This window comes from Lissotriton helveticus, chromosome 12 (assembly GCF_964261635.1).
Source record: "Lissotriton helveticus chromosome 12, aLisHel1.1, whole genome shotgun sequence".
Classification (NCBI taxonomy): Eukaryota; Metazoa; Chordata; class Amphibia; order Caudata; family Salamandridae; genus Lissotriton; species Lissotriton helveticus.
Genome location: NC_136073.1, coordinates 45,453,615 through 45,481,135, shown reverse-complemented (window position 1 = coordinate 45,481,135; position 27,521 = coordinate 45,453,615). Strand labels below are relative to the sequence as shown.

The 27,521-nt window shown below is 51.9% G+C and overlaps 1 protein-coding gene across 1 annotated transcript; it reads left to right on the top strand.

Moving 5' to 3' along the window:
* The first annotated feature begins 5,707 nt into the window (after positions 1-5,707).
* Positions 5,708-23,459, top strand: PHF23 (PHD finger protein 23). The gene is made up of 5 exons (XM_078670922.1): positions 5,708-5,856; positions 13,995-14,026; positions 14,407-14,502; positions 16,297-16,915; positions 20,548-23,459. Exons 1-5 carry the CDS (start codon positions 5,829-5,831, stop codon positions 20,754-20,756), a joined length of 984 nt encoding a protein of 327 aa, XP_078527048.1. The 5' UTR covers positions 5,708-5,828; the 3' UTR covers positions 20,757-23,459.
* Positions 23,460-27,521: the final 4,062 nt, after the last annotated feature.

The window sequence follows — 27,521 nt, the reverse complement described above, 5'->3', positions numbered from 1 at the left end:
ACAAGTCTGACCTCCTGCTGCTGGGAGTCCTTCCTGCGAGGGAGGCTTGGACAATAGGTTTCCTGTCACAGGGAGGTGCTAGCACCACCCCAGACAGGCTATAGTGTATTGGGGCAGGGAGGGCTGAATGAAATGAGACACTGCCTGGGGCACACAAGGTGTCCCATGCATAGTCTAGTTCAAACCGGTGCTGGGGCTCTCCAGCCCCAGCTCTGGCGCGAAACTGGACAAAGGGAAAGGGGTGTAACCACCCCCTTCCTGGGTCCCACCCATAGGAGGGACCTAGCAGGTAATCCAGCCCCTAGATTTGGTATATAGGTAAGAGCTGAGTCCCAAGACTTTAGATTTATCCTGACTGAAACTCTGATACGAAACTCTGGACCTTCGACATCCTACTCGACGTAGAAGACTGAAGAATCTCCCTTGTGGTCAAGGAGTGACCACCCTGCACAAGCAGGCACTATCAAGCGATCAACAGTTTGCTTTGTCGACGCTCCTGCCGGAGCCCGAGCACAGAGCCTGACAAGACCCGGACTTCCAGACATCCAACAGCCCGATCCACAGCCACAGCAAAGCTGAGACCCGTGGAGGCGATGAGAGACGTGGGACCGGCCATCTTGGAAAGCCAGCGAAACGCTTTCTGTGCAGCTTCTGAGGCACCCTCTAAGTTTTGCATTGGGGATTGAGAAGCCCCAGCCCTGAGCACCAACTGCACCGAAGATCAGCCCTCCACACTCCACGAGTTCTGCGTGGGGCCCTTCTGCATTTTCCTGCTCGACGCGTCTGTCCGGTCACTTGCCCGTTGGCTAGTGGCCTCTGTGACGACGAAACCCGAAATCTACACTGCTGGTCTGGTTGCTCCAGACTGGCCCTTGCTTCCCTGCGAAGGAGAAGCCCTTCAGTCCTTGCTGCCTTGAGTAAGAAGCCCTCTTCGAATCCTGTGTGGGGGGCCTTTGCCAAGGCTTGTTGACTCCAATCCGGACGCCAACACCGCCGACAGCGAGAGCCTTCGTGGGACAGTCCGTGCCCAGCTCCTGGTCATCGTCAACACCTCCTGGTCCACGTGGCAGCAGAGACAAGCTTCACGACATCGCCTGATTGCTTCCCGACATCGCCTGGTTCCTTCCTGGTTCCATCCTGGTCACTGGCTAGTGACCCAGACTCTGTCCCCTCTGCTTTCAGGTACTCCGCATCCTCGATCCGATCTTGGATCCAACCGGACTCTTCTCTCCTGGTCGCCTGCAGCATCTTTTCTCCATAGGCTCCATAGGAATCCACGACGAAACCCGACACACTTTGGGACCTATGCACCCGCTTCCTGTGGGTGAGTTAACGCGAGTACTCCGGTGCTCCTGTGAAGATTGACTATCCTAGTGTCCTAGTTTTAAGTGGTTAGTTCCTAGTCCAGTCGGAAGACTCCTAAATCTTTAACTGTCTAACTTTACGCACCCAGTGTCTCCTATGTGTGCATGCGTGTGCCTTTAGACTCTGCACACGCATCCCGTGGGCCTCCTGCTTCCTAATTACTGTTAGTCCAGTGTAGCCCCTGCGATTCCCAAGGCCCTAGGCCTTCCAACTGTTCGTGACGTGGTTCTTATACCACTATTTTAGTATATGGTTTAGCGGGCCACCAGGGCCTATCCATATTGTGCAACTTATTGTATGTTATATTGAGTTACTTTTTATGCGCTTTTGCCTCTGCCCTCATAAAGAGTTCAGAGGATTGATTTAGAAATAAATACATATATTTTGAATATATAACCTGTATGGTGTCCTTTCATTTGGTATTAAAGGGATTGCATATGGTAAAACAGATGGCTTCACATGCCCTCTTGAGTTTAGCCTAAGACTACTTCGGTCCATGCTACCCCTAGGATAGCTGGTCTATAAGGTTGACTTTACAACCATCACCATAAGGGTTGTTTGGACTGATACAGGGTGCCCACTAGAATAGTGGACATCACATATCAGGCCAACTTCTTACACTAATCACAAAGTAGTATGGACTGATGCTCAAGAGGAGAGCTCCCAAAGGTTAACAGCATTGTTTTGTAGAGCCCCTATCCTGATGTGTCCCGATTTTGAGAAACCTTTTGTATTACAAATGGACGCCTCTGATCGAGGTTTAGGGGCAGTGTTGTCGCAACCTGACAAACACGGAGATCTTTGGCCTGTTCTTTACCTTTGTCGAAAACTGTTCCCTCGGGAGGTACACTACGCAACCATGGAAAAAGAATGTCCGGCAATTAAGTGGGCCATGGAGGCCTTGCAATACTATTTGCTAGAACGTGACTTCTTCCTGATAACAGACCATGCTCCCTTGACTTGACTGGCCACCCACACAAATCCAAAGGTACTTCGCTGGTTTCTATCTCTAAAGCCTTTCTCGTTTCAGGCCCTAACGACCCAGGAAGGTCTCAAGGAAATGTGGATTTTTTTGTCTCAGTGCCTGGTGTCAGTATGGCCCGATCGTCCATACCTTGAGGAAAGGCAGTGTAATCCTGCATCGCACCCGGGCGGGATTTTCAATTTGGCGGTGGAGTCAAACTGCCAGGAAAATGGGCACAGCGCACTAGCTTTGGGGGAGGACTTGACACAGGGACAGGAAATAGGAGGCCGAAAGAGGGAGAAAAAGGAAGAGGAAGACGGGAACAAGAGGAAGGAACATGGAAGGAATCAGGAGGGAGCAGCATTGAACCGGAAGCACGAGAGAGAGACACCGACGCTGGAGGAGAGGCCTCAAGACCCCAGAGAACCACCTAGCAGAGCGGAAGTGGAGGAAAATACAAAGATTGGGAAATTAGCGCCGGAAGGCACTGCCATCAAGTCTAACTGTCCCGAGTAGAAAAGGACGGTGTGACTCCCCAGGCCACGACCCTGGAGGGCCGTGGCTCAAGGCAAGTACTTTTCTTAAGCCTCTTTACCTTGGGGAGGTGGAGGAAGAAACACCAATAGGGTGTGGGCAATCCCTGCTGTAGTGTGCACGTAAGAAGGTGTTTGGGCACTTACTGGTAAAAGGTGCATGTTACACGAGACACCAAGCACTGAGCGGTATAAGAGTGTGAAACACTGACGGAAGCACCAGAGCACTCTGGGTGAAGGTGAAGGGCTAAAGTGTGTCTTAGGCGAAAACCCAGACGCCTGACCTTGTTTTATATTTGTTTGCTCTGAGGGACACACATCGTCCCCCTTCTCTTGCTGGGACGGGAAGGAACAGTAAACCAATACCCAGGTGCTGGAGGGAAAGCAGCTACCCCAGTGTACAGTGAAGAAACTGATGCTACCAAACCTGGACTTACTCTTCCTGCTTGAGAGCTAATCCACCACCCCAAACTATACTGACTGTTTCCTTTTCCTTGTTACTTTATTCAAATAAACAACAATGCCACTTACCATCTGAGAGTCATATATGACGTAGTGACCACAGGGCCTTTAGAAGACTCTTGTGTTTTATCTTTGGGCTTCTCACCCTCTTTCCACTGTGGAGGCTTCATGACCCCCGTCTTTTGGTCACCCTCAGAGTTGTCTTGGTCACCATTGTCTTGACTCAGTGGTCCTAGTTCTACCAGATGCTGATGCAACTTTTCATTAATGCAGTTACTTAAAATGTGTTTTTCATTAACAAATTATAAAGTTCTTCATAATCCTGCCCTTTACTTCCACTCAACTAGCCACCTAGTGTCATTACTGAGTATTCTACAAATCCCACCCAAGGCTAATTCTGAGATTTCTGAGCCCCCTTAAATCTAATTCTGTACTCCTCAGTAGTGAGTCCAAATCCCTCACTCCGGGTGCCCATCATAAGTTCATAGGACTCTGCTTCTGCCCAGTAAGGGACAGGAGTCTGCCTTTGCATTTACCAGCGAACAGTTCCCAAAGGTCACTTTTCTAGCCTCATGAGCCATCTCAAAAGCTTTGAATCACTTGGGGATATCATCACCATCCCTTTGGGGACTTTAGGATCATAGGATCTTTCTTTTTCTTGATTGTATAAATTGCTGCCACCATGAATGGGTCCTAGGCCCATCTCTTCTCTCTCTGGAGCTAGGAGCCTAGTCTCTAGCTCTAGTCTCTTGGCCAACCTTGCTAAAAGGTTGTCCTCCTCAGCGAAGTTGTCCTCACTGTCTGGTACAATGTTAGCCCAACCTCTGTAGGCTCTAGACCCTGTATTCCTTGGATTTGAAGGGTAGGACATCATGTTCCCATATTTCCTAAGTAGTTAAGGTGGGGGGTTTAAGACCTCATCATCCTCACTACTTTGCCCATTCTCCTGAAGGTCTTTACCTTCTTCTGTGGGGTGGTCCCTTGCATACACTGCCAGGAACTCCTGGAGTTGTATTCTGGTAGGGTTGGGCCCAGTTCTTATTTGCTTAGCTTTACAGAGAAGCCTTAACTCTCTAACCTCTAGGTTGGAGTAAGGAGTGGTGAGGTCGAGCTTCTCAGCCATCTTCTCTGGGTTGCTCATTGTTTTCTAAAGTGGAGTTTCTTTTTAGAAGACCTACAACAATTCAAAGTACTCCCCCCTAACTTTAGTGACTTTTAAGTTTCTAAAAAAAGACTTTTAGAAATTTGAAAAATAGTCAATAAAAAAAATGAGTTGTACTAAAGTCAATTTTTGGATTCTGGTCATGCGATCAGAGATTGACTAAGTTAGTCCAATAAATGCTAGGCTTTACATCCCACCGCTGATGCACCAATGTGGAAACCTGGCTCGGTATATACTATACCAAAGTAAAGTATAATGTGCACAGAATCCAGGGAGTCCCCAGAAGTATAGCAGAGGCTAAATTAGACAAGTACAGTGAAGTAGAGGAAGGACTTTGTGGAGTGTGGATTTATATGGATATGCGTACTGTATTATGATTGGTTAATGGTTATCATGGACGCTTATCCCTTTGTTTTTTGCAGTTTCTTATATAGCGCAAACTTGACCTGAAGGTACTGGAGCGCTTTACATGAGCACCAGTGACATTTCACGGGGTATATGTAGTGTTCACAGTTTATTAGATCTATGAACTAGCTGTATAATAAAGAGGGAAGAAAGAAATGCACAATGCTCACCTCTGTGTCTTTTAAACAACTGAAACTTTCCTTCATATCAACTAGGATATTTTTAATTTTCCTTCACGCTAGCTAGGACATTTTTCATTCTCGCCTCCATTCCAGTCCTGCCATAGAAATGTAGTTTGTGGTTATTACAGGATTGAACTTTAAAAAGACTGCTATTAATAAAACTGAAGAAAGAAATGCATAATCCTCGCCTCTGGGCCTGAGAAATTTAAATCCATGATGTCATAAAGTTTTTGTTTATAGTCTTTCTTCTGTGTCTAGGCTACAACCAGCGCTCTTGTTTTCATTGTCAAGTGAGGTCACAAAGGTTTTACGCTGGCGGTGTCGTGTTCGAAGTCCATTTTCTATTTCTAGAGTTTGTGCAGGAAAAAAACGGAAAGAACCGACGGGGTTTCAAAAACTGCAACTCCCATAATCAACTGCGCAGGAAGCAGAAGCGCTCATCGGCTGTGCGGTGGCTTCATTGTCACAGATGTCGCATGACAAAGAAGTATCACGCAGTCCTGTTTTTAGCTTTAAAGCAGAGTTAGCACTACATCCCCCGACTGGCCGTGCGAAATGCGTGAACGTCATTTCCTGGCTGGCGGCGGTTTGGCATCGCGCCTGCGCTTCTAGTTCTATGTGGGGCGGGCCCTTCCGGTGGGACGAACCGGGGCGGAGCAGAGGGGACTACAGGTCCCAGGGGGCCGTGCGCCGGGAGGGGGAGCGCGAGCCAGGCGGAGGGAGTGAGGAGGAGAAGAGAGTCGGGGGAGCGGAGCATGGAGGAGCCCGATGAGGCGTTGGAGGGTAAGAGCCCTGAGGATGGGGTGAAAAGACGCAGGAGGGGGCGACCCTGCCGCGAGGGGGCGACCCTGCCGCGGGGGGGGCCGGTGGCGAGTGATGGCCCACGGAGAGGGGAGTTTGAGGGGGCTTAACTGACACCAGGGGCCAGAAGCTGGGGAAGAGGGGCTGGGACGGTGGAGCCCTCACTCCTGTGAGGAGAGGGCGAGCAGCCCCGGGGGCGCGGAGCCCTCGGACCCCGGGAGAGCCTGAGGGGCGGGAGGGGGCAGAGAAACATTGAGGTCGGTTGAGAAGCCGGAGTGACCGTACACCCTGGGGCGACCCCTGGGGGCTCAGTCCCCGGGAACTCTGAGCGGCGGAGGGGGGCTACACCCCCGGCATCTGGGGAGGGGGCCCTCGGTCCCCGGGATCTCTGAAGCTGGGCCCTCGGGATCTCTCGAGGGAAGGTTGGGGCCCTCGGTCCCCGGGATCTTTGAAGGGAGAGGGGGTTCCACGGGATCTCCGAAGAGGAAGGGGGGCCTCGATCTCTGAAGCCAGGGGGGTCGGTCCCTGGGATCTCTGAAGGGAGAGGGGCCTCGATCTCTGGGATCTCTGAAGGGAGAGGGGGGGTCGGTCCTTGGGATCTCTGAAGGGAGAGGGGGGGGGGGTCGGTCCTTGGGATCTCTGAAGGGAGAGGGGGGGTCGGTCCTTGGGATCTCTGAAGGGAGAGGGGGGGTCGGTTCCTGGTACCTCTGAAGGGAGAGGGGGGGTCGGTTCCTGGTACCTCTGAAGGGAGAGGGGGGGGTCGGTTCCTGGTACCTCTGAAGGGAGAGGGGGGGTCGGTCCTTGGGATCTCTGAAGGGAGAGGGGGGGGTCGGTCCCCGGGATCTCTGAAGGGAGAGGGGGGGTCGGTCCTTGGGATCTCTGAAGGGAGAAGGGGGTCGGTCCCCGGAATCTCTGAAGGGAGAGGGGGGGGGGTCGGTCCCTGGGATCTCTGAAGGGAGAGGGGGGTCGGTCCCTGGGATCTCTGAAGGGAGAGGGGGGGGGTCGGTCCCTGGGATCTCTGAAGGGAGGGGGGGGGTCGGTTCCTGGGATCTCTGAAGGGAGAGGGGGGGTCAGTCCCCGGGATCTCTGAAGGGAGAGGGGGGGTCGGTCCCTGGGATCTCTGAAGGGAGAGGGGGGGTCGGTCCCTGGGATCTCTGAAGGGAGAGGGGGTCGGTCCCCGGGATTTCTGATCGGGGGGGGGGGGGGTGTCAGTCTCCGGGATCTGAGTGGCGAGGGCTCTCCGGGCGGTAGGAGGCTCAGTCTCCCGGTTGTTTGGGTTGGAGGGGGCAGTTCTGGCCGGGGAGTTCAGTCTCCGTAATACTTGGGTTGGGGGCGGCAGGCAGCCCCCAGGGATCAGAGCGGTGGGGGCTCAATCCCTGCGATCCCAAGCCTAGGGGAAGGCAGTCCCCGGGATCTCTGGGCTGGAGGGGAGGGCTACCGCGGAAAGGACCGGCCCCGAGGCGGGGTGAGCGATGGACAGACACTGTCACCAGGAGGAGGGGGAAAGAGGTGCGGAGGGTGGAGGGAGACACGGGGTGCTGAATGGGGTGGGTGGGAGCCGGAGCAAAAACCCCGAGAGGAGACAGAGATGGGGGTGACCAGGAGCTGATAAAAAGGTGCGTGGGGGTGAAGGGGCGCAGTGGGTGAAGGAGCCGTGGGTGGGGTGAAGAGGGGCAGGGAGCAGGGCTGGTGTAGGCGAGGGGAAAGAAGGGGCAAGAAAAGCCGGGCGAGAGGGAGTGGAACTGCGGGCAGAGCTGGGAGGGAAGGTGGAGAGAGAGCGGAGACCTGGGGTGAGGGGAGCCGAGGAGTGGGGGTGTGCAGGGGGCAGACCGTGGGGGTGTTGGGAGGGCGGTTGGAGAGGTGCAGGGCACAGCATGGCCGGGGAGCTCGGTGCTGAGGGGACGGCACCGCAGCTTGACTGGGAGAGCTGGCCGGAGAGGGGCTCGGGGAGGGGAGCGTGGGAGGCAGAAGAAGGGCGAGAGCCGCCGGGGTGAGCCGTGACTCCCCCCGAGGGCCCCCGGCAGCCTGCCCGGGCCGCGGCGCACCGCCCGCCGGGGAGGGCTGCAGAGGCCGGGCGGAGGGAAGGCTGGGGGTGCGGGGCGGAGTGCGGCCCGAGCACGTGACTGGACGGGGGGGGGGGGGTGGAAGCGCTGCCGCCGAAGGCACCGAGTACCCCGGTGTCCATCCGACGGGGCCGGTGGAAGGCAGTGTGCCGCCTGGGAGGAGGCGGCGCCCCGGGTGAAACTACCGCAAAACCCCCGGGGTGTGCGACACAATGGAGCAGGGCGGGGGTGCCAGGCTCGCGGCTGTGGGAGGCGGTGACACGGCCCCTGTGACCGAGATAAGTGAAGGACCCGGGGGAGGGGGGGGTGAGACCTCGGACATGTTACTGTGGAGGGGTGTGCACTGAGAGGGGGGGGGGTGAGACCTACGACATGTTACTGTGGAGGGGTGTGCACTGAGAGGAGTGGGGGAGACCTACGACATGTTACTGTGGAGGGGTGTGCACTGAGGAGTGGGGGTGAGAGGGGTGTGCACTGAGAGGAGTGGGGGTGAGACCTACGACATGTTACTGTGGAGGGGTGTGCACTGAGGAGTGGGGGTGAGACCTACGACATGTTACTGTGGAGGGGTGTGCACTGAGAGGAGTGGGGGTGAGACCTACGACATGTTACTGTGGAGGGGCGTGCACTGTGGGGCGCGGGGTGAGACCTACGACATATTACTGTGGAGGGTGGTGCACCGTGTGGCATGAGGGGAGCGGGGGTGAGACCTACGACATGTTACTGTGGAGGGGCGTGCACTGTGGGGCATGAGAGGAGTGGGGGTGAGACCTACATGTTACTGTGGAGGGTGGTGCACTGAGAGGAGTAGGGGTAAGACCTACGACATATTACTGTGGGGCATGAGAGGAGCGGGGGTGAGACCTACAGCATGTTACTGTGGAGGGTGTGCACTGAGAGGAGTGGGGGAGACCTACGACATGTTACTGTGGAGGGGTGTGCACTGAGGAGTGGGGGTGAGACCTACGACATGTTACTGTGGAGGGTGTGCACTGAGAGGGGGGGGGTGAGACCTACGACATGTTACTGTGGAGGGTGTGCACTGAGAGGGGGGGGGTGAGACCTACGACATGTTACTGTGGAGGGGTGTGCACTGAGAGGGGGGGGGGTGAGACCTACGACATGTTACTGTCGAGGGGTGTGCACTGAGAGGAGTGGGGGAGACCTACGACATGTTACTGTGGAGGGGTGTGCACTGAGGAGTGGGGGTGAGACCTACGACATGTTACTGTGGAGGGTGTGCACTGAGAGGGGGGGGGTGAGACCTACGACATGTTACTGTGGAGGGTGTGCACTGAGAGGGGGGGGGTGAGACCTACGACATGTTACTGTGGAGGGTGTGCACTGAGAGGGGGGGGGTGAGACCTACGACATGTTACTGTGGAGGGGGTGCACTGAGAGGGGGGGTGAGACCTACGACATGTTACTGTGGAGGGGTGTGCACTGAGAGGAGTGGGGGAGACCTACGACATGTTACTGTGGAGGGGTGTGCACTGAGAGGGGGGGGGGTGAGACCTACGACATGTTACTGTGGAGGGGTGTGCACTGAGAGGAGTGGGGGTGAGACCTACGACATGTTACTGTGGAGGGGTGTGCACTGAGAGGGGGGGGTGAGACCTACGACATGTTACTGTGGAGGGGTGTGCACTGAGAGGAGTGGGGGAGACCTACGACATGTTACTGTGGAGGGGTGTGCACTGAGAGGAGTGGGGGTGAGACCTACGACATGTTACTGTGGAGGGGTGTGCACTGAGGAGTGGGGGTGAGACCTACGACATGTTACTGTGGAGGGGTGTGCACTGAGAGGAGTGGGGGTGAGACCTACGACATGTTACTGTGGAGGGCTGTGCACTGAGAGGAGTGGGGGTGAGACCTACGACATGTTACTGTGGAGGGGTGTGCACTGAGAGGAGCGGGGGTGAGACCTACGACATGTTACTGTAGAGGGGTGTGCACTGAGAGGAGCGGGGGTGAGAGGGGTGTGCACTGAGAGGAGTGGGGGTGAGACCTACGACATGTTACTGTGGAGGGGTGTGCACTGAGGAGTGGGGGTGAGACCTACGACATGTTACTGTGGAGGGGTGTGCACTGAGAGGAGTGGGGGTGAGACCTACGACATGTTACTGTGGAGGGGCGTGCACTGTGGGGCGCGGGGTGAGACCTACGACATATTACTGTGGAGGGTGGTGCACTGTGTGGCATGAGGGGAGCGGGGGTGAGACCTACGACATGTTACTGTGGAGGGGCGTGCACTGTGGGGCATGAGAGGAGTGGGGGTGAGACCTACATGTTACTGTGGAGGGTGGTGCACTGAGAGGAGTAGGGGTAAGACCTACGACATATTACTGTGGGGCATGAGAGGAGCGGGGGTGAGACCTACAGCATGTTACTGTGGAGGGTGTACACTGTGAGGAGTGGGGGAGACCTACGACATGTTACTGTGGAGGGGTGTGCACTGAGAGGAGTGGGGGAGACCTACAACATGTTACGGTGGAGGGGTATGCGCTGTGGTACACCAGAAGGGGGCTGGCGTAGGATATGTTACCTTGGAGCGGTATGCGCTGTGGTACACGATAATGGGGGTTGGCTTAGGATATGGTACTGTGGAAGGGTGCACACTGTGGTACATTAGAAGAGGGCTGGCTTAGGACATGTTCCTGTGAAGGGGTGCGCGCTGTTGTACACCAGGAGGAGGGTGGCTTAGGATAGGCCACTGTGGGGGGAAGTGTGCTGTGGTACACAATAAGGGGCTGGCTTGGGATATTTTACTGTCCAGGGGTGTGCGCAGTGCTACACAAAAAGGGGCTGGCTTAGAATATGTTACTGTGGAGGGGTGCACGTTGTGGTACACCAGGAGTGGGCTGGCTTAAGAAATGTTACTGTGGAGGGGAGCATGCTGTGGTACACAAGAAGGGGGCTGGCTTAGGATATGTTACTGTCCCTGTGGTACACGATAAGGGTCTGGCTTGGGATATTTTATTTTCCAGTAGTGTGCGCTGTGGTACACGAGAAGGGGCTGGCTTAGGATATGTTACTGTGGAGGGGTGTGTGCCTCGGTACTCGAATAGGAGGCTGGCTTGGAATATTTTATTGTCCGGTGGTGTGCGCTGTGGTACACGAGATGGGGCTGGCTAAGGATATGTTACTGTGGAGCGGTACGCACTGTGGTACACGAGATGGGGCTGGCTTAGGATATGTTACTGTGGAGGGGTACGCACTGTGGTACACGAGATGGGGCTGGCTTAGGATATGTTACTGTGGAGGGGTACGCACTGTGGTACACGAGATGGGGGCTGATTTAGGATATGTTACTGTGAAGGGGTGCACGCTGTGGTACACCAGGAGGGAGCTGGCTTAGGATATGTTACTGTGGGGGGGGGCGCTTGCTGTGGTACATCAGAAAGGGGGTAGCTTAGGATCTGTTACTATGTAGGGGAGCGTGCTGTGGTACACTAGAAGGGGCTGGCCTAGGATATGTTACTGTGGAGGGGTACGTGCTGTGGTACACTAGAAGGGGTCTGGCTTAGGATATGTTACTGTGGAGGAGTACACGCTGTGGTACAACAGGAGGAGGCTGGCTGGCTTAGGATATGTTACTGTGGAGGGGAGCGCGCTGTGGTACACCAGAAGGGGGCTGGCTTAGGATATGTTACTGTGGAGGGGTACGCGCTGTGGTACACCAGAAGGGGGCTTGTGTAGGATATGTTACTGTGGAGCGGTATGCGCTGTGGTACACGAGTATGGGGGCTGGCTTAGGATATGGTACTGTGGAGGGGTGCACGCTGTAGTACACCAGAAGTGGGCTGGCTTATGACATGTTCCTGTGAAGGGGTGCGTGCTGTTGTACACCAGAAGGGGGGTGGCTTAGGATGGGTTACTATGGGGGTGGGGGGGGGGGGCGTGCTGTGGTATACAATAAGGGTCTGGCTTGGGATATTTTACTGTCATGGGGTGCACGCTGTGGTACACGAGAAGGGGCTGGCTTAGGGCATGTTACTGTGATGGGGTGCGCACTGTGGTACACCAGACGGTGCTGGCTTAGAATATGTTACTGTAATGGGATGCTCGCAGTGGCACACACAAAGGGGGTTGGCTTAGGGCATGTTACTGTGGGGAAGTTTGCGCAGTGGTACACGATAAGGGGCTGACGTGGGATATTTTACTGTCCAGGGGTGCGCAGTGGTACACGCAAAGGGGGTTGGTTCAGGATATGTTACTGTGGAGGGGTGCGCGCTGTGGTACACCAGGAGGGAGCTGGCTTAGGATATGTTACTGTGGAGGGGTGCGCGCTGTGGTACACCAGGAGGGAGCTGGCTTAGGATATGTTACTGTGGAGGGGTGTGCGCTGTGGTACACCAGGAGGGAGCTGGCTTAGGATATGTTACTGTGGAGGGGTGTGCGCTGTGGTACACCAGGAGGGAGCTGGCTTAGGATATGTTACTGTGGAGGGGTGCGCGCTGTGGTACACCAGGAGGGAGCTGGCTTAGGATATGTTACTGTGGAGGGGTGTGCGCTGTGGTACACCAGGAGGGAGCTGGCTTAGGATATGTTACTGTGGAGGGGTGCGCGCTGTGGTACACCAGGAGGGAGCTGGCTTAGGATATGTTACTGTGGAGGGGTGTGCGCTGTGGTACACCAGGAGGGAGCTGGCTTAGGATATGTTACTGTGGAGGGGGGCGTGCTGTGGTACACCATAAGGGGCTGGCTTGGGATTTTTTACTGTCCAGGGGTGCGCGCTGTGGTACACGAAAAGGGTCTGGCTTAGAATGTTACTGTGATGGGGTGTGCGCAGTGGTACACAAGACGGGGGTTGGGTTCGGGCATGTTACTGTGGGAAGGTGTGCGCAGTGGTACACAATAAGGGGCTGGCTTAGGATATGTTACTGTGGAGGGGTGCGTGCAGTGGCACACACGAAGGGGCTGGCTCAGAATATGTTACTGTGGAGAGGTGCGTGCATTGGTACACGAGAAGGGTGGCTTAGGACACGTTACTGTGGAGGGGTGTGCACTGCGTGGCATGAGGTGGGTGAGTGATACGATATGCCACTGGGGGGAGCGTGCTGTGGCACAGCAGAAGGGGCTGGCTTAGGACATGTTACTGGGACTGTGGAGAAGTGTGTTCTGTGGTACACCAGGAGGGGCTGGCTTATAATATGTTACTGTGATGGGGTGCACGCCGTGGTACACGACAAAGGGGTTGGCTTAGGACATGTTACTGTGACTGTGGAGAAGTGTGTTCTGTGGTACACCAGGAGGCGGCTGGCTTAGGATATGTTACTGTGAAGGGATGTGTGCTGTGGTACACCAGCAGGTTCTAACTTTAGATATGTTACTGAGAAAGGGGTGTGTGCTTTGCAGGGCAAGGGATGGGTGGGTGACAATATGCTCTGTTTGTTTAGCTAACGTTCCCGACCTCCTGTTGTGATTTGTGGTCAGTCCAGCAGCGGGTCTGACCTGCGTGGATGTACTTGGCAGTGTTATGTTTGCAGCGGTGTTCCATGGGCGCAGTGAACACGACCACTATGTTTGTGCGTAAATGCTGTTTGTTTGGGGTGAGTCAGGTGTTCGGCCCTCTGCCTAACCTGTGCCCCTTATTTTGGCTGGGAGAGTACCCTTCCATGGCCTATGTGTTTGCTAGCATGTGGTGTTTCCAACGCACACCTGTACATATCTTGGAGGTATGTTATTACTGGAACCTGTCAGCTAGCGGAGCAGTTTTGTGATTGAAGTTTGTGCATCTAAGAAAGTTAGTGTTTTTGGAAGGGCCAATGTCCGGCACTGATATCCACTCCTTGGTATCCTGGCACATTCTCAGGAGGCGGGAAGGTCGGGTGTTTGTATGGGTACGGACTGTTGGGGGTGAGCACGTGTTGTGTGCACCCGGGGCCTGCTTCCGAGTGTGGTGTTCAGTACATTCTTGGAAGTGTGAGTCCATGCCTGTCGCAGTGCCAGAGGGGGACTCTTAGGAGTCACGCCTAGGTTAGCTCTGTGTGTGTGTGTGTGTAACTGGGCACAGGGACTTGCGAAGCCTTATACATGTTTTTTTCTGCCCTGCAGACCCTCCACCGAGCCTGAAGACGGAGCCACAGGTAGGTGAATGCTGCTTTATCTCAATCCACAGTGTACTAATTGCATGAACCCAGCGGCCAGCTAGCTACCAGTTATTTTTTTTAATTCCACCCACTTTTTTTAAATTCTCGCCTAGTGGGCCGAAAAGCAACCATGTCCAGTTTGGTAGCATGGAAATACGTGTAATTCATTTATTTTCATGCAGTAGGAACATGCTTTCAATTGTCCAATGAGCGCGTTAGACTTGGGTGTCGCTGGGGTGTTGGGAACGTTTCCTTGAGATTTCAGCGTGACTCCTGAATGTCCCGTCATGGGTCTCTGGTGAAAGATGGCGCCCGCTAAAGTTAGTAGTGGTGTGCCTCACGGAGAATTCTTCTCACTGACTGTCTCTTTCTTGCAGCCTCCAGAGAAGCGACGGAGGACCATCGAAGACTTCAACAAGTTCTGCAGCTTCGTGCTGGCCTATGCAGGCTATATGCCTTCTTCCACAAAGGAGGTAACGTGGCCTCTGCTCCCCTGGTTACCCTGCCCCAACCCCAGAGTCCACTGGAATGGCGGGTGAATGGAGTCACGTCCGACATCACCTTTTTGTCAGCGGCTCATCTTGCACTGTCATTTTGCCCCTTTGAGATTCCTGGGTGCCATGAGTAAACCTCTTTCTTTTTAGAGCTGGCCCAGAGGTAGTTTTAGCTGTTTTGCTAGCCTTGTCTTTCCTCCAAAAACCATACATCTAAATACACATATTCAAACGCAGAGAGGCTTTTGATCAAGCCCCTTCATCTATCGGTCTGTTAATATGTCTTTCGCATTTTATTCCATTATTGGCTCTTGTCTGTGAATTAGTATGTGTGCATCCTACCTTTTTATGTAGTCGACTTTTGTGTACATGGCTGGCATTCCTATCTGATTCTATTTAATTTTTTTAATGTATTTTTGCAGCAGGTTATTTTTTATTTTTGTAAACCTGTGCACTACCGTTAGCATGTTTTAGAATTGATATTGACTTTTGCATACATTTGCCATAAAAACAAAAATGAAAGGCGTGTCAAAGGCACAGTTCTTGTTCAGATGTTAACCTGTATGTGCCCTGGTGTTTGTGGCATCATTACCTACCCATTAGAGGCGGTTGTCTGTGTGCAAGTGGTGTTATGAATTTGATGATCTTTTTCCTCCCAGGCACACCGAATAGTCTTTCCTTCCCATTTGCCATTTGATTTATTTGTAGCATGACCGTGTACGGTGAATAAGCTGGCCATTGTTTTTTTTTAATCGCTGGAAAAAGAGGGAGGGCAATCTTTCTTGCCAGGGGGTCATTCCCCCTTTTTTTAAAGGGTGGGTGTCTGGTTGCTCTGATGTTGCTGCTCCTGATGGGGTCCATAGAAGTGACGTTGCGTTTAGTCTTTTATTCTGTGGCCCAGCCAGCACCTGTCTGATTGTCAGCTTTGACTGTTTCCACCTCATTTGGTGTCACTGATGCTTTCTTTACGTGAAAAGAGCTGGCTCGAGGTGGGGTTCCTCTCTGGTCTTCGTCACTGGTCTCTGCTCTCTCCCTCTTCCTGTGCATTGGTGAGAAGAATTGGTTGGTAGATTACCACCCCGACAGAACAAGACTAGCCAGCTTCTACCCACATGGAAGTCCCACTCATTATTTTAGCCTTCTACATCTTGTGTGAGTATCCGCTTGTCCTCCTGAAACTTCCTCCCAGACATTTTCAAATTGATACGGAATGCCAGTAGAAGCGGTTAAGGGCACAAATGTTTGGGCAAAGCAGATCTGCCCATCTGTGGAATCGGGATCTCAGCATGGCAAACCTTTGGGAGCGTGCACTGTTTCCTCCTGTCTAGTTGGCAGGGTTTCCGATGCACACCTTTAGCACTGTTTGTACCTCTCATAGAGGTTCTTTCCCTTGTGTTTCGTGCAAGGCACATTCGAGAGCAGGAAACCACGTTAGCTGGGATTTTGTTCATATGTATGCCCTATATAGCCTACTGTCACTATCAGCTTTCCACACCCACGGAAATACTTGAAAGGCATCAAACTATAGTTGATTAGTGGTTGGTAAGCTTGTATTGGGTGGGGTGTCTCAAATCTGCCAGGCCCATGCTTACATTTCCGGTTCCCCCTGTTATTGCCTGCATGTATAGTGACGTCTGAATCCCACAAGGCAGCTCCAGTGATCGGATGAGCGCTCTTAGTGTGTTGTAGAGCATGATATCCTCAAAGCGAACGTGTGACATGCAGCTTGTACCTTCAACCTGTCCTTATTTCGAATTTTTATTTCATCCGTAGGAAAATGATTGGACACCATCCGGCTCAAACTCTCCTATACAGACGGAAAGCGCAGCAGACAGCGATTGCTGGGAGTCAAACCAGTCTGATCTCCACACCATAGAAACATTTGTGAAGAAAGCCAAGTCATCTAAGAAGAAGGCCTTCCGACGCTTGAAATCAGATAGTTCACTGCTGGAAAAGATGACACTCAAGGACTCCCTCTATGACATTTCAGAGAGGTCGCAGATGGATCGTAAAAAGGACAGGAAAAACCGTAAGATGGGTCCAGAGGCTACGAAAAAATGTCGCGACGCCCTGGCTGAGAAACGCTCCCGCATTAAGAAGAGTAAGAAAAGGAAGTTAAAAAAGGTTGATCGCAGTGAAAAGAAAATCAAAGGGTCTCTAAGTGAGACGGACTCTGAGGAAGAGGATGAAGAGGACGATGAAGGTGTCCAGGGACTAAGGCTACTCTCTGGGGTTCACAGTGGGGTTTTGGAGTTGAATGGCAGCCTGACGCAGAAGCTCTCTGCTGGTGAGAGCAAGGACTGTGTGAGCACAGAGACTAGTCAGGACGGGGATGCCAGCTCCAGCGAGGGTGAGATGCGGGTCATGGACGAGGATATCATGGTGGAGTCTGGTATGTTTAATCCTAAAATGCTTTTTGGCACAGTTTTTGTGGTCGGTTGTGTTTTAACACCTGTGACTGTTCATGCATGAGTGATGTATTAAAAGGATTAGCATGGGAATGATTAGCATGATCCTATCTGCAGGCTCTACAAGGACCAGAAAGAAGTGTAGGTTTCAGTTCTGTTGCAGTTTAAGGGCTTGCGAAGTGATGTCGCACTTTCCCTTTGCCCCATCCTTCTGCCTATTTTTGTAAGCATGTGTGGGTGGTCTTACTCTGACAGGTGGATTTCTTTACTGCGCCTACTCATGGCCTGACTGTTCCTCCCGCTTGAGTCTAATAAAATTAATCAATCCGGATTTATAAAGTGCGGCCAGTCACCCGTGAAGGTATCTAGGCACTGAAAACCCTACTGCCAGGGAAGGTCCAGTTGAAAATCCAGGTCGAGTCATTTCCTGAATTTCAGCAGAGGGTGAGTTCCGGAGGGGATGGGAGGTCTTTCCAGGACTTTGCAGCGAGTTTGGGGAAGGTTCGTCCACCGCTGTCACAATGACGGATACTGGGGTTGTAAGAGAGGGAAGAGGAGCGCAGGAATCTGGAGGGTTGGTGGAAGTTAAGGCAGTAGTTGATGTATGCTGTAGGGTTTTGTAGACGTGAGTCAGAATTTTGAATTGACATCTCTTATGAATGTGAAGCTTCTTGAGGTGGGCGGTGATGAAGGGGTCTGCTTTGGGAGGCAGAGGGTGAGTCTGGTCGCTGAATTCTGTGTGGTCTACCTTCTCTTCAGAAGATGTGAGGTGATTCCTATGTAGGATGCATTGCCATAGTCCAGCTGGATGGGTTCAGCCGGAGGGTGACTAGGGCTTGAGGGACAGTTCATCTGGTGTTGATAGGGTGCCATTTGACGATCTTGTGTAGCATGTAAAGAGTAAGGTCGCAGGTGGAAGAGACTGCATTGGTCTGGCTTTTCATGGTGAGCTTGCTGTCCAGGATGATATCAAGGTTGCGGGAATGTTCTGTCGGAGTGGGTGCAGGTCCTAGTTCGGAAGGCCACCAGGAGTTGTTCAATGGGGGATGGGTACTTTTTTGAAGGTCAGTTCTTCAGTTTTGTCTCTGTTGAGCTTCAGGAAGTAGTCTTTCATCTAGTCAGTGGTGCTTGTCGTGCTCCTGCTGTCTATCGTGGCGGAGGGGTCTTCTAATACTGAGAGGGTGAGCTGGGTGGTGTCGGCGTAGGATACGATATTTAGTTCATGGGTTTCTGACAATGTTTGTCAAGGTAGTCATATAAACGGGGCCACTGGAATTATGCGATTGTGTGGCGGTTGTCGCATAGTTATAGATTTGCCACATTATCCACCGTCTGACACATAATCTAAAGTTAAAAAAAAACTCTAGCTCAAATGGTTAAAAGTTACAAAATGCAATGGCCCAGGTTGCAGCGCAGTGGAAGGCCCTTTGCAAATCTGCATTGCACACCTTTGTTGCTTATTGCTGTATTTGGGTGTTAAATGGTACAAATGAGGTGCAACCAATGCCCAGAGAATGTTACCAAGTTTACAAATGATGAAATACAGAAGTAATACTATTTTAAAAATGTGGCGCATTATGCTGCATAATTTACTCAACCATGCAGCATAATTTCGCCCTCCTTCTGCATAACTCCAGTGGCCTTGCATATAGGTGATGAACAGTGTAGGGCTGATGGACGCTGCTTCTGCATAACTCCAGTGGCCTTGCATATAGGTGATGAACAGTGTAGGGCTGATGGACGCTGCTTCTGCATAACTCCAGTGGCCTTGCATATAGGTGATGAACAGTGTAGGGCTGATGGACGCTGCTTCTGCATAACTCAGTGGCCTTGCATATAGGTGATGAACAGTGTAGGGCTGATGGACGCTGCTTCTGCATAACTCCAGTGGCCTTGCATATAGGTGATGAACAGTGTAGGGCTGATGGACGCTGCTTCTGCATAACTCCAGTGGCCTTGCATATAGGTGATGAACAGTGTGGGGCTGATGGACGCTGCTTCTGCATAACTCAGTGGCCTTGCATATAGGTGATGAACAGTGTAGGGCTGATGGACGCTGCTTCTGCATAACTCCAGTGGCCTTGCATATAGGTGATGAACAGTGTAGGGCTGATGGACGCTGCTTCTGCGTAACTCCAGTGGCCTTGCATATAGGTGATGAACAGTGTAGGGCTGATGGACGCTGCTTCTGCATAACTCCAGTGGCCTTGCATATAGGTGATGAACAGTGTAGGGCTGATGGACGCTGCTTCTGCATAACTCAGTGGCCTTGCATATAGGTGATGAACAGTGTAGGGCTGATGGACGCTGCTTCTGCATAACTCCAGTGGCCTTGCATATAGGTGATGAACAGTGTAGGGCTGATGGACGAGCCTTGCAGGACGCTGCAAATGGTGATCTGAGGTGATGGGTAGTAGACCGCTTCTCTGGGAGCTTCCAGTGAGGCAGGAGGTGATCCATTTGAGGGTGTATCGTTGGATTCCAATGTGATGAAGCCTTTTGACAAGGGTAATAATCCCATCTGCAGTGAAACTCTTGTTTTGCTTGTTTCTTGGCAAACTAGCTGTATGTGCTGCTTTTGCTCCTTTTTCAAGGGGTGTACATCCTCGAACATGGTCCTTCTTTTGTCATTAGTTTAGTGTTCGAGCCTAGCGTTGCTAGTTTGTAAAATGAAACTTAAATGGGTTATGAATATTGGTGGTTCCTTCCATAGTATTTGTGGTATCCTTTTATCTGCAGAAGTCAGGCAGTTATCGAGAGTGTAGGAATAGGAAGGTTTTTATTTTTATTTTTGCAACCATGTTGCTGTTTTTGGTGTGGCATTTAACGCATCCTCTCTGCCCCTTGTTCCAAACTCATCAAAGTAGATTTCTATCATCGGTTAATTCAGCTAATCCCTTTGTCCTGGCACCATACTTTACAATACAGTATTTTTAGGCTGAAACTTTGCCATTGTATTACAAGATGCAAGTTTAACTTTGCTCGGTCCACCATGGCCATACACAGCTGTGCAACATAACATTTTGGGTAGCCACCAATTCCTACTTGCTCTCAGGTAGGGTTGTATCCACAGTGGTCCTGGATTCTGTGTTTTGGACAAGTCTGATGCATGCTTCCAGAGGAATGGTGTCCTAGGCTAGCGCAGAGGCACCCCCCTTATTTACATTTTAGCACATTTTTTGTCTGCCTCATTGAGTCTGAAGCACCTCGATGGAGCTCAATCACATCTTAGAAAAGCACTTTCCTTATGTGTTGGTTTCTTCATTTATGAGGCTTGCTTTCTAGCTCTCTTGTGCAGGAAAGTAAAATTTAGTAGCAACTGCCGATAAAAGCTACCAGAGAACCACCATTTGGTAACACTTTTTACCAGAGAAGGCACCAATGTGCATTCAATATTGCAATCAATAAGTCAACCTTAGGACAGGGGATGTGTTGACAGAAAACAGTGGAGCTGTGGGTGAGTTGTGACACTGTAGTTGATGCAAACACTAGGAAATTGGGCAGTGGGGTACCTTAGTCACTGGCGACATTTAGAAGAAGTGGTTGAGTTATGTAGTATGAATGAGAAGGGAGGAGGCATCTTTGCTAATATTTTTTCTGATCTTCCCAAAAATAGGTGATGACTCGTGGGACCTGATAACGTGCTATTGTCAGAAGCCTTTTGCAGGACGGCCCATGATTGAGTGTAACCAGTGTGGCACATGGATCCACCTCTCCTGTGCCAAGATAAAGAAAACAAATGTCCCGGACATCTTCTTCTGCCAGAAGTGTAAGGATGGGCGGCCAGGAGAGGCTCGGAAGTCTGGGACCAAAGGAGAACTGTAGCAGTTGGAGATTATCTTCAAAGCTGCCCCATGGTTCCTCCTAGGCCACACAAGGAATCTGTGTTCGTCCTACGGAAGGATAGCCAACTCTGGCTGTGACATCTGGAACCCTTCTAATAGGTCTATGACAATTTGGGGTTCAAAATGGCCCCTCTTTTCTCTGTCCAGAGAATGATCTGACTTGTGAGGGGCAATGGCACCACTTGAAGCTTGGTTCTATAAGCTTCTGGTGCAGGGTGGCCCTGCCATAGACCACTCTGGAGGTTACTGGCCGTGGCACAGGAGCAAAGGGAGCCTGCAAGTTGTTACCGTTGATGTACAGAGACTGAATCGGACAAAAACAAATGTTCATTCCTGCAGTGTCAGGAAAATTTGCACTCAAGACGGTCGTGGCTCTGATTAGTTTGTAATGTCACTGCGGTTGAAACGTTGGTCACTAAGGGGTACCTCTGGTTGGCTCGGAAGTCGGGGCATGAAGGGCACCTGAGGGTGGTTATTTAGGTATAAGAATGTGGTCCGTACTTCTCAGTCTGTTATGCTACTGTACGGAGCCAATTTATCACTTCAGCGGTTGATCACCCATTTAAGTAGGTCACCTTTTGGAGGTTCTAAGATGGTAAACAAGGATACTTGGCCTGCTTTGAGACCCAATCCCAGCCCAAGGCACTCTGCTGCTCCTCTCAGCTGGGGTTCTGCTACAGAGTCCGGCCAGGTATGTGTGTGCAAGTTTGGCGACATATCTTGGTTAGGTTATTCTAGTAACTTCTCCTGGATGTGTTACTTGACTATGTGATTCCATTAGTATATCTGGGGGAGTTTCTAGATGTGTATGACTTGGTCAGCTGGTCTTGGTGGTATCATTGTGTGGGACTCCGCAAAAGCTGGTCGTGGCTAGGCAGGCATATCTATTCTGGTGTGGTTAGATCTTTGCATGGGCAGGTTTTCATTGTTGGTTGTGGTACAGTGAGGAACATGCTACATGAATTAAGTGCCCATTGAATTTGTCTGACCAGCTGGTAAGTTCTTCAATGTAAGATGGATGTTGCTACGACCTCTTTAGAACAAGAGCCATCTCCTTCAGTCATGAATGGTGTGTGATCGCCTGTATGTGGAATATCTGATCAAACCGAATTGTCTCTGGATAGTGGTAGTAACATTTAATACCCTCTTGGTGCCCTTCTGTAGAAAGTGGGTCATCCCTTTTATGTTCATGGAGAAAGCTGATTATCCCTGACTGCTTACAAGTGGATGGTTTTGGCTGTTTGGATGTGGTTACCAAAATGGTGACTTTACGTTGACCAGCTCTAAGTAGAATGAGAGAAGTTTGTATCTGTTTTCCGATCCTTGTTTTCCACAATGGGAATACAAGTGGTATCAGAGGGTCACATGATCTGTGTATGGATTGCAGCAATGATATTTGAGGGGAAGAAAGGGATTCCCTAGCTGGGAAATCAGACTCCTGGTTGGTTGAGTGTAGCAGAATCGGATGGGTGGTTTGTCTAAAATGCTTTGGATTCATTTTTGTCCAGTAATAGGTTGATTGAAACACTCAGGGGGGTCCAAAGGGGGGAGCGGGCAAAGCACTATTGTCCATCTTAGAATTGGTTATAATTACAAGTGTGCCTGGAGCTTTCAACCGACCCTTTTGTTTGTTTGTATGCACTTGAAGCTCTCACTCCATCCTGTCCAAGTTGGGTGAGGGCATGATCTGCAAGATGTCCACCCCTGGAGCTTGGGAAGGATGTCTCACCCCTTCCTGGTTTCCATCCTGCCAGTGAGAGTGGAGGGCGTTGAATCGTCACTAAATACCGCGTGGTTATGCACTTGAGTGCCCAATCTTGGGTTTCCAACCTCTTTCTCAGAGTTGATGGGTTGTCATCTGACCTTGCTCTGGTTTACCCTCACTCTTTTTGGGGGAGGGTTGCAGTTTGTTTTGTCTTCGTTTTTCCTTTCTCCTTTCTTCCTTCTGCTGTTTTTTTCCTTTTTAATTCTACAACTGTGCGACCGCTGTACATTTGAAGTTTTGATTGTAAATAATAAACCGGGGCCTGACCCTCGAGTTTGTACACAAAAAAAGACTTGTGATTCCTACTTTGTGTGCATGGGGCATGTGCCAATTCTTTGTGGGAGAACCCCGGTTTTTCACTTTAGTGTTGAGTTCCCCCACTACTCCTGGTGCTCAGATTGAGATCCCCGTTTGCTCCCCTGTCTCGTTTTGCTCCCTGATTTAAAAATCTTCCATCAGGATATGTCCACCTAACACTTTCCTGACCTGGAACTTAATTTTGGTGTTTTTTCCCCTTGGAAATCTTTTCCACATGCAACGCACAGCTAAACGTTTAGGTATGCACTTCAGTACCCGAAAGTTGGTTCTTGGGGTGACATATGGGATGCCGGAACAATATTACACTTATTTCAATAAAAAAAGGGGTCATTTCTTACTACCGTCTTAATTGGTTGCTGGCAGTCTATCAGAATAGCATTGGATACAGGGAGGCAAAAACAGTCAATTGTTTTCTGTGCTAAGCAACCAGAAACCTACTTGTGGCAGAATCTGTTCTTTGACTGAGTTCATCCGTGCTGAATTTTTTTTTCCGGGTTTGAAATCCCACTTTGCGTCCCAGGCAGACCTCATCATTGTGATATTTCAGTGGACCACTTCGCCCCCTCTCCCCCTCATTAAAGGAGATGCAAGTTTGTCCTGTAACTCGTTTGTTAGACTCAATTTGCAATGCTGCGGACTATGCTGTAACTGCACTGTATATTTGTGAAGCAACATTTTTCACTCTAAAAAGCCAAAACTATTGATTGTCCTAGCTATCATAGGTGAGCACTGGTTGCAAGATATCCTTCCACAGCCCAGGTGGGAATTGTGCAAACATCCCTCACACTCAGGTAGCAGCAATGCAGGCTTCCTGTCACACACACACACACACACAATGCAGGCTTCCTGTGCAAAAGGATCCGCAGACCCCAAAAAACCTGCTGGCTGCTGTCTCGCGGTCAGCCCAGGTTACACAGCATTTGTCTAGCGCCATCCTGAGGACCGTTGAGCGTGGCCAGGCCATGGTGGGATGTGAGCTGCTGTAACCTGGGCTGACCGCGAGACACAGCATCTGCCTAGCACCATCCTGAGGACAGAGGAGGGGGGCCAGGCTATGGTGGGATGCAAGCAGCTCGAGGCACATCTGTCTATCACCATCCTGAGGACCGATTAGCGTGGCCAGGCTATGGTGGTATTCCAGCTGCTGTAACCTCGGCTGACCTCGAGGCACAGCATCTGTCTGTGCCATCCTGAGGACTGGGGAGTGTGGCCAGGCTATGGTGAGATGCAAGCTGCTGTAACCTAGGCTGACCTCTAGGTACATCATCTCTCTAGCACCATCCTGAGGACTGGTGAGCGTGGCCTGGCTATGGTGGGATGTGAGCTGCTGTCCCCTGGGCTGACCTCTAGCGCCATCCTGAGGTCCAGTGAGCGTGGCCAATTTTAGAAGCTGGCCTGGTATGAGGTATTGAAACCTCCTGAGGCGGAAGCCGGGAGCACATAGAGCCGATTTTTAATCATTTGAGTGTCACTTTTTGTCTGTTAACTGTATTTTAACTGTACCTAAGATCTGCTTGGGCGCTTGTCACGCTCCTAATTCACCCGGGCTGCGGAGTTTAGCGCTGCCAGGGGAGATAGCTGAAATCTACGTTGCCGCCACCCCGCCAGCCAACTGGCCACGCCCCTTTTTCCGAACGGACACGCCCCCACCATTATAAAAGGACGCTGACTGCTAGCGTCGCCCTACTGTATTGAAACCTCCTGAGGCGGAAGCTGGGAGCACATAGAGCCGATTTTTATGTTTAAAGTATTTTATTGCATTATCAAAAAAACAATACAAACAAATGAATACAGTCGTATCAAAAGAGGTAGTGCAAAGTTTCCGCCACAGGAGTGCCATCAGCGAGCCATATACTGCAATTACATCCTCCTTCAGGGCATGGTGCCAAGGGTGTATGCGGTGACGACAATTCCAATAACCAACGACCCCTTCCCCAACTCCCCCCCCCCTCCCCCCCCGTGATGCGTGAATGTCTCACACCTCTTTCGCTTCTGCAATGTGCCTCCCCCCCTCGTCAGGCAGTCCTCCCGGGCATACTAGGTGGACGGGTTAGCCGGGGACGTCAGTCGCAGTAGTCTAAGATATCGGGGACAGGTAATTTCTTTGAATTCTGACTGTAGTAAGGTATGGAAAGGCTGCCACAGCTCCTCAAACTTATCCACCTCCCCCGCCACCATGAGGGACAACTTCTCCATGCCCAGAACGTGCCACAACCTATGTAACCAGCCAACAGTGGTGGGGAGTGTGGTGGTGCGCCAGTAAATGAGTATGTTCTGAATCGCCGAGCCCAAGGCGATCGCTATCTGTCTACCCTTTCTGGATCTCAGAGGATACATCAGGCCATTGGGCAATCCTAGCAAGACATAGGCTGGGAAGCGGGGTAACTCAATGTCGAAGCACTGGTCTATCTCATCTAAAATCTCCTTCCAATAGGGGCTCAACAAAGGGCAATCCCACAAGACGTGTGTAAGTGTGCCAATCTGTCCACATTCTTGCCAACAGGTGTTCACAATGTTACGATTCATTTCATGCAATCTCTCGGGGGTATAGTACCAATAGGTGGATATCTTGGTGAACGTTTCTGTGAGGCCGGTGTGGTATGCAGAGTGGCGTGCCCGGTAAGAAATGTGGTCCCAATCCGCGTGGCTAAGCGCCCTTCCCAGCTCCCCTTCCCAGCGCTCCCGCCCCGGGTTGTGAATGTGGAAAGGGGGAGGTTGCAAGAGCTTATATAGATCTGAGATGAGTTTGGAGTCCGAGGAGCGCGTCGCCAGCCACTTCTCATAGGGCACCTGTGGCTGAAGCGCCCAGTGACGCACCTGCAGATACCGCATCCGCTCTGTCTCGGGCATATGATATTCCTGTCTGAAATCCTGGAATGTTATGGCGCCATCCGGGCCGTACATGTGAAACAACGCACTGCATCTAGCCGTCCGCCAGTGCGCAAAGGCTCCGGGCTCCATTCCAGGATGGAAATCTGGGTTCTCAACCAAGGGTGTAAACGGCGACGGGAAGGTAGTGAGTTCATGCCTAGCATTCACTGCGTCCCAAACTCGGAGCGGGACCTGCGTGATAAAGGACGCGTAGAGGTTGGGAGGACGGTGAGCTCTGCGCAGGAAGGGAATCTCCTGCAGGGTCCTGCCCGCCACTGCCTGGTCCTGGAACAGCCAGTGCTTATCAGATTCCCACTTGCTCCACTCCACCAAATACCGCAATTGCGCCGCTTGGAAGTACTTGTGGAGATCCGGTATGCCAAGTCCCCCGGACTCAGGCGCCAACGCGGACAAGGCTCTCTTGAGTCGGGGTTTGCGGCCCTGCCAGACAAAGCGTGCGATGTCCGCCTGAGCTTGTCCAATCCACCCCTTCGGGGGTTGAAGTGGTAGGGCCCTAAATAGATACAGCACCTGCGGTAAGAGAGTCATCTACACCGCCGCTATTCTGCCCAGCAACGACAATGTTCCTTTACTCCAGCGGGCCAATTCTTCTTTAATCTTGCTGCCCAAGGCTTCGTAAGTGGCCGTCACCATGGCAGGTATCGAGGGTGCCAGCAAGATGCCTAAGTAGGGCACCAGGTCCTTAGACCAGCGCATGGGGAAGAGGCCCTGTAACTCAAGTCTCGTGGCGGTGGTCAGCGAGATGTCAAGGGCTGCCGATTTCCCCATATTCATTTTAAAACCCGCCACTGCGGCGAAGGCTGCTAGCTCAGCGATGCAAGCAGGGAGCGCCCTTCTCGGGTCATAAAGTGTCAAGATCACGTCATCCGCATATAAGCTAACGGTGTGAACATACCTCCCCATCCGAACGCCCGACGCATCAGGATTCTGACGAATCCTCTGGGCAAATGGCTCCATATATACAGCGAAAAGCAGCGGTGACAACGGGCACCCTTGTCTAGTGCCCCGCTCTATTGCAAATTTCTGGGAGCTGCAACCATTCACTCGCACCACTGCGGACGGAAATCTGTAACAATTGAATATCAAGGTGCGAAATTTCTCACCTATGCCTAGTTTGCAGAGCACCCTCTCCAGGTACGGCCTATGTACCTGGTCGAATGCCTTCTCCGCGTCAACCGAAAGAAGCATTCGTTCCCCGGGAATACGGGTGGCCTTTTCCAGGATATGGACCACTCTCTTGGTGTTGTCTACTGTTTGTCTACCGGGGACGAACCCCGCCTGATCCGGATCTACCAGCCCCGGCAGGTGAGGTGCTAGGCGCGCCGATAGGATCCCGGTGTACAGCTAGAGGTCCACATTCAAAAGTGATATCGGCCGGAAGAAGCCGCATTGAGTCCGGTCCTTCCCCGGCTTGGGCATAACCGACACTGTCGCCTGGAGTAGGTCCGGGGGGATAGCCCCGGGTTCAGAAAATGAGTTGTAAAGGTGCGTCAGCAGCAGCGCCAATTCTGGGCAGAACGTTTTATAGTAAAGTGGGGTGTAACCGTCGGGTCCCGGGGCCTTCCCGAGCTTGAGACGGGAGATAGCCGCGATCACCTCCTCGATCCGAATGTCCCGTTCCAAGTGTTCCGCCTGTTCCGGGGCAAGGGCGGGGAGGTCGACCGAGTCTAGGTAATCAGCTTTGGCTTGCGCCGAGGAGGGCTCGCCTGCATATAAGTCGGCGTAGTATCGGCGGACACCGTCCGCAATCTGGCCATCCTCCGTGGCCGT

What these genes read in the sequence shown, in the direction of transcription:
- PHF23 (XM_078670922.1), top strand. Translation starts at nt 5,829, where the DNA reads ATGGAGGAGCCCGATGAGGCGTTGGAGG. An exon ending in GCCTGAAGACGGAGCCACAG is followed by an intron (nt 14,027 to 14,406) that starts GTAGGTGAATGC and finishes TCTTTCTTGCAG; the next exon opens with CCTCCAGAGAAGCGACGGAG. An exon ending in TGCCTTCTTCCACAAAGGAG is followed by an intron (nt 14,503 to 16,296) that starts GTAACGTGGCCT and finishes TTTCATCCGTAG; the next exon opens with GAAAATGATTGGACACCATC.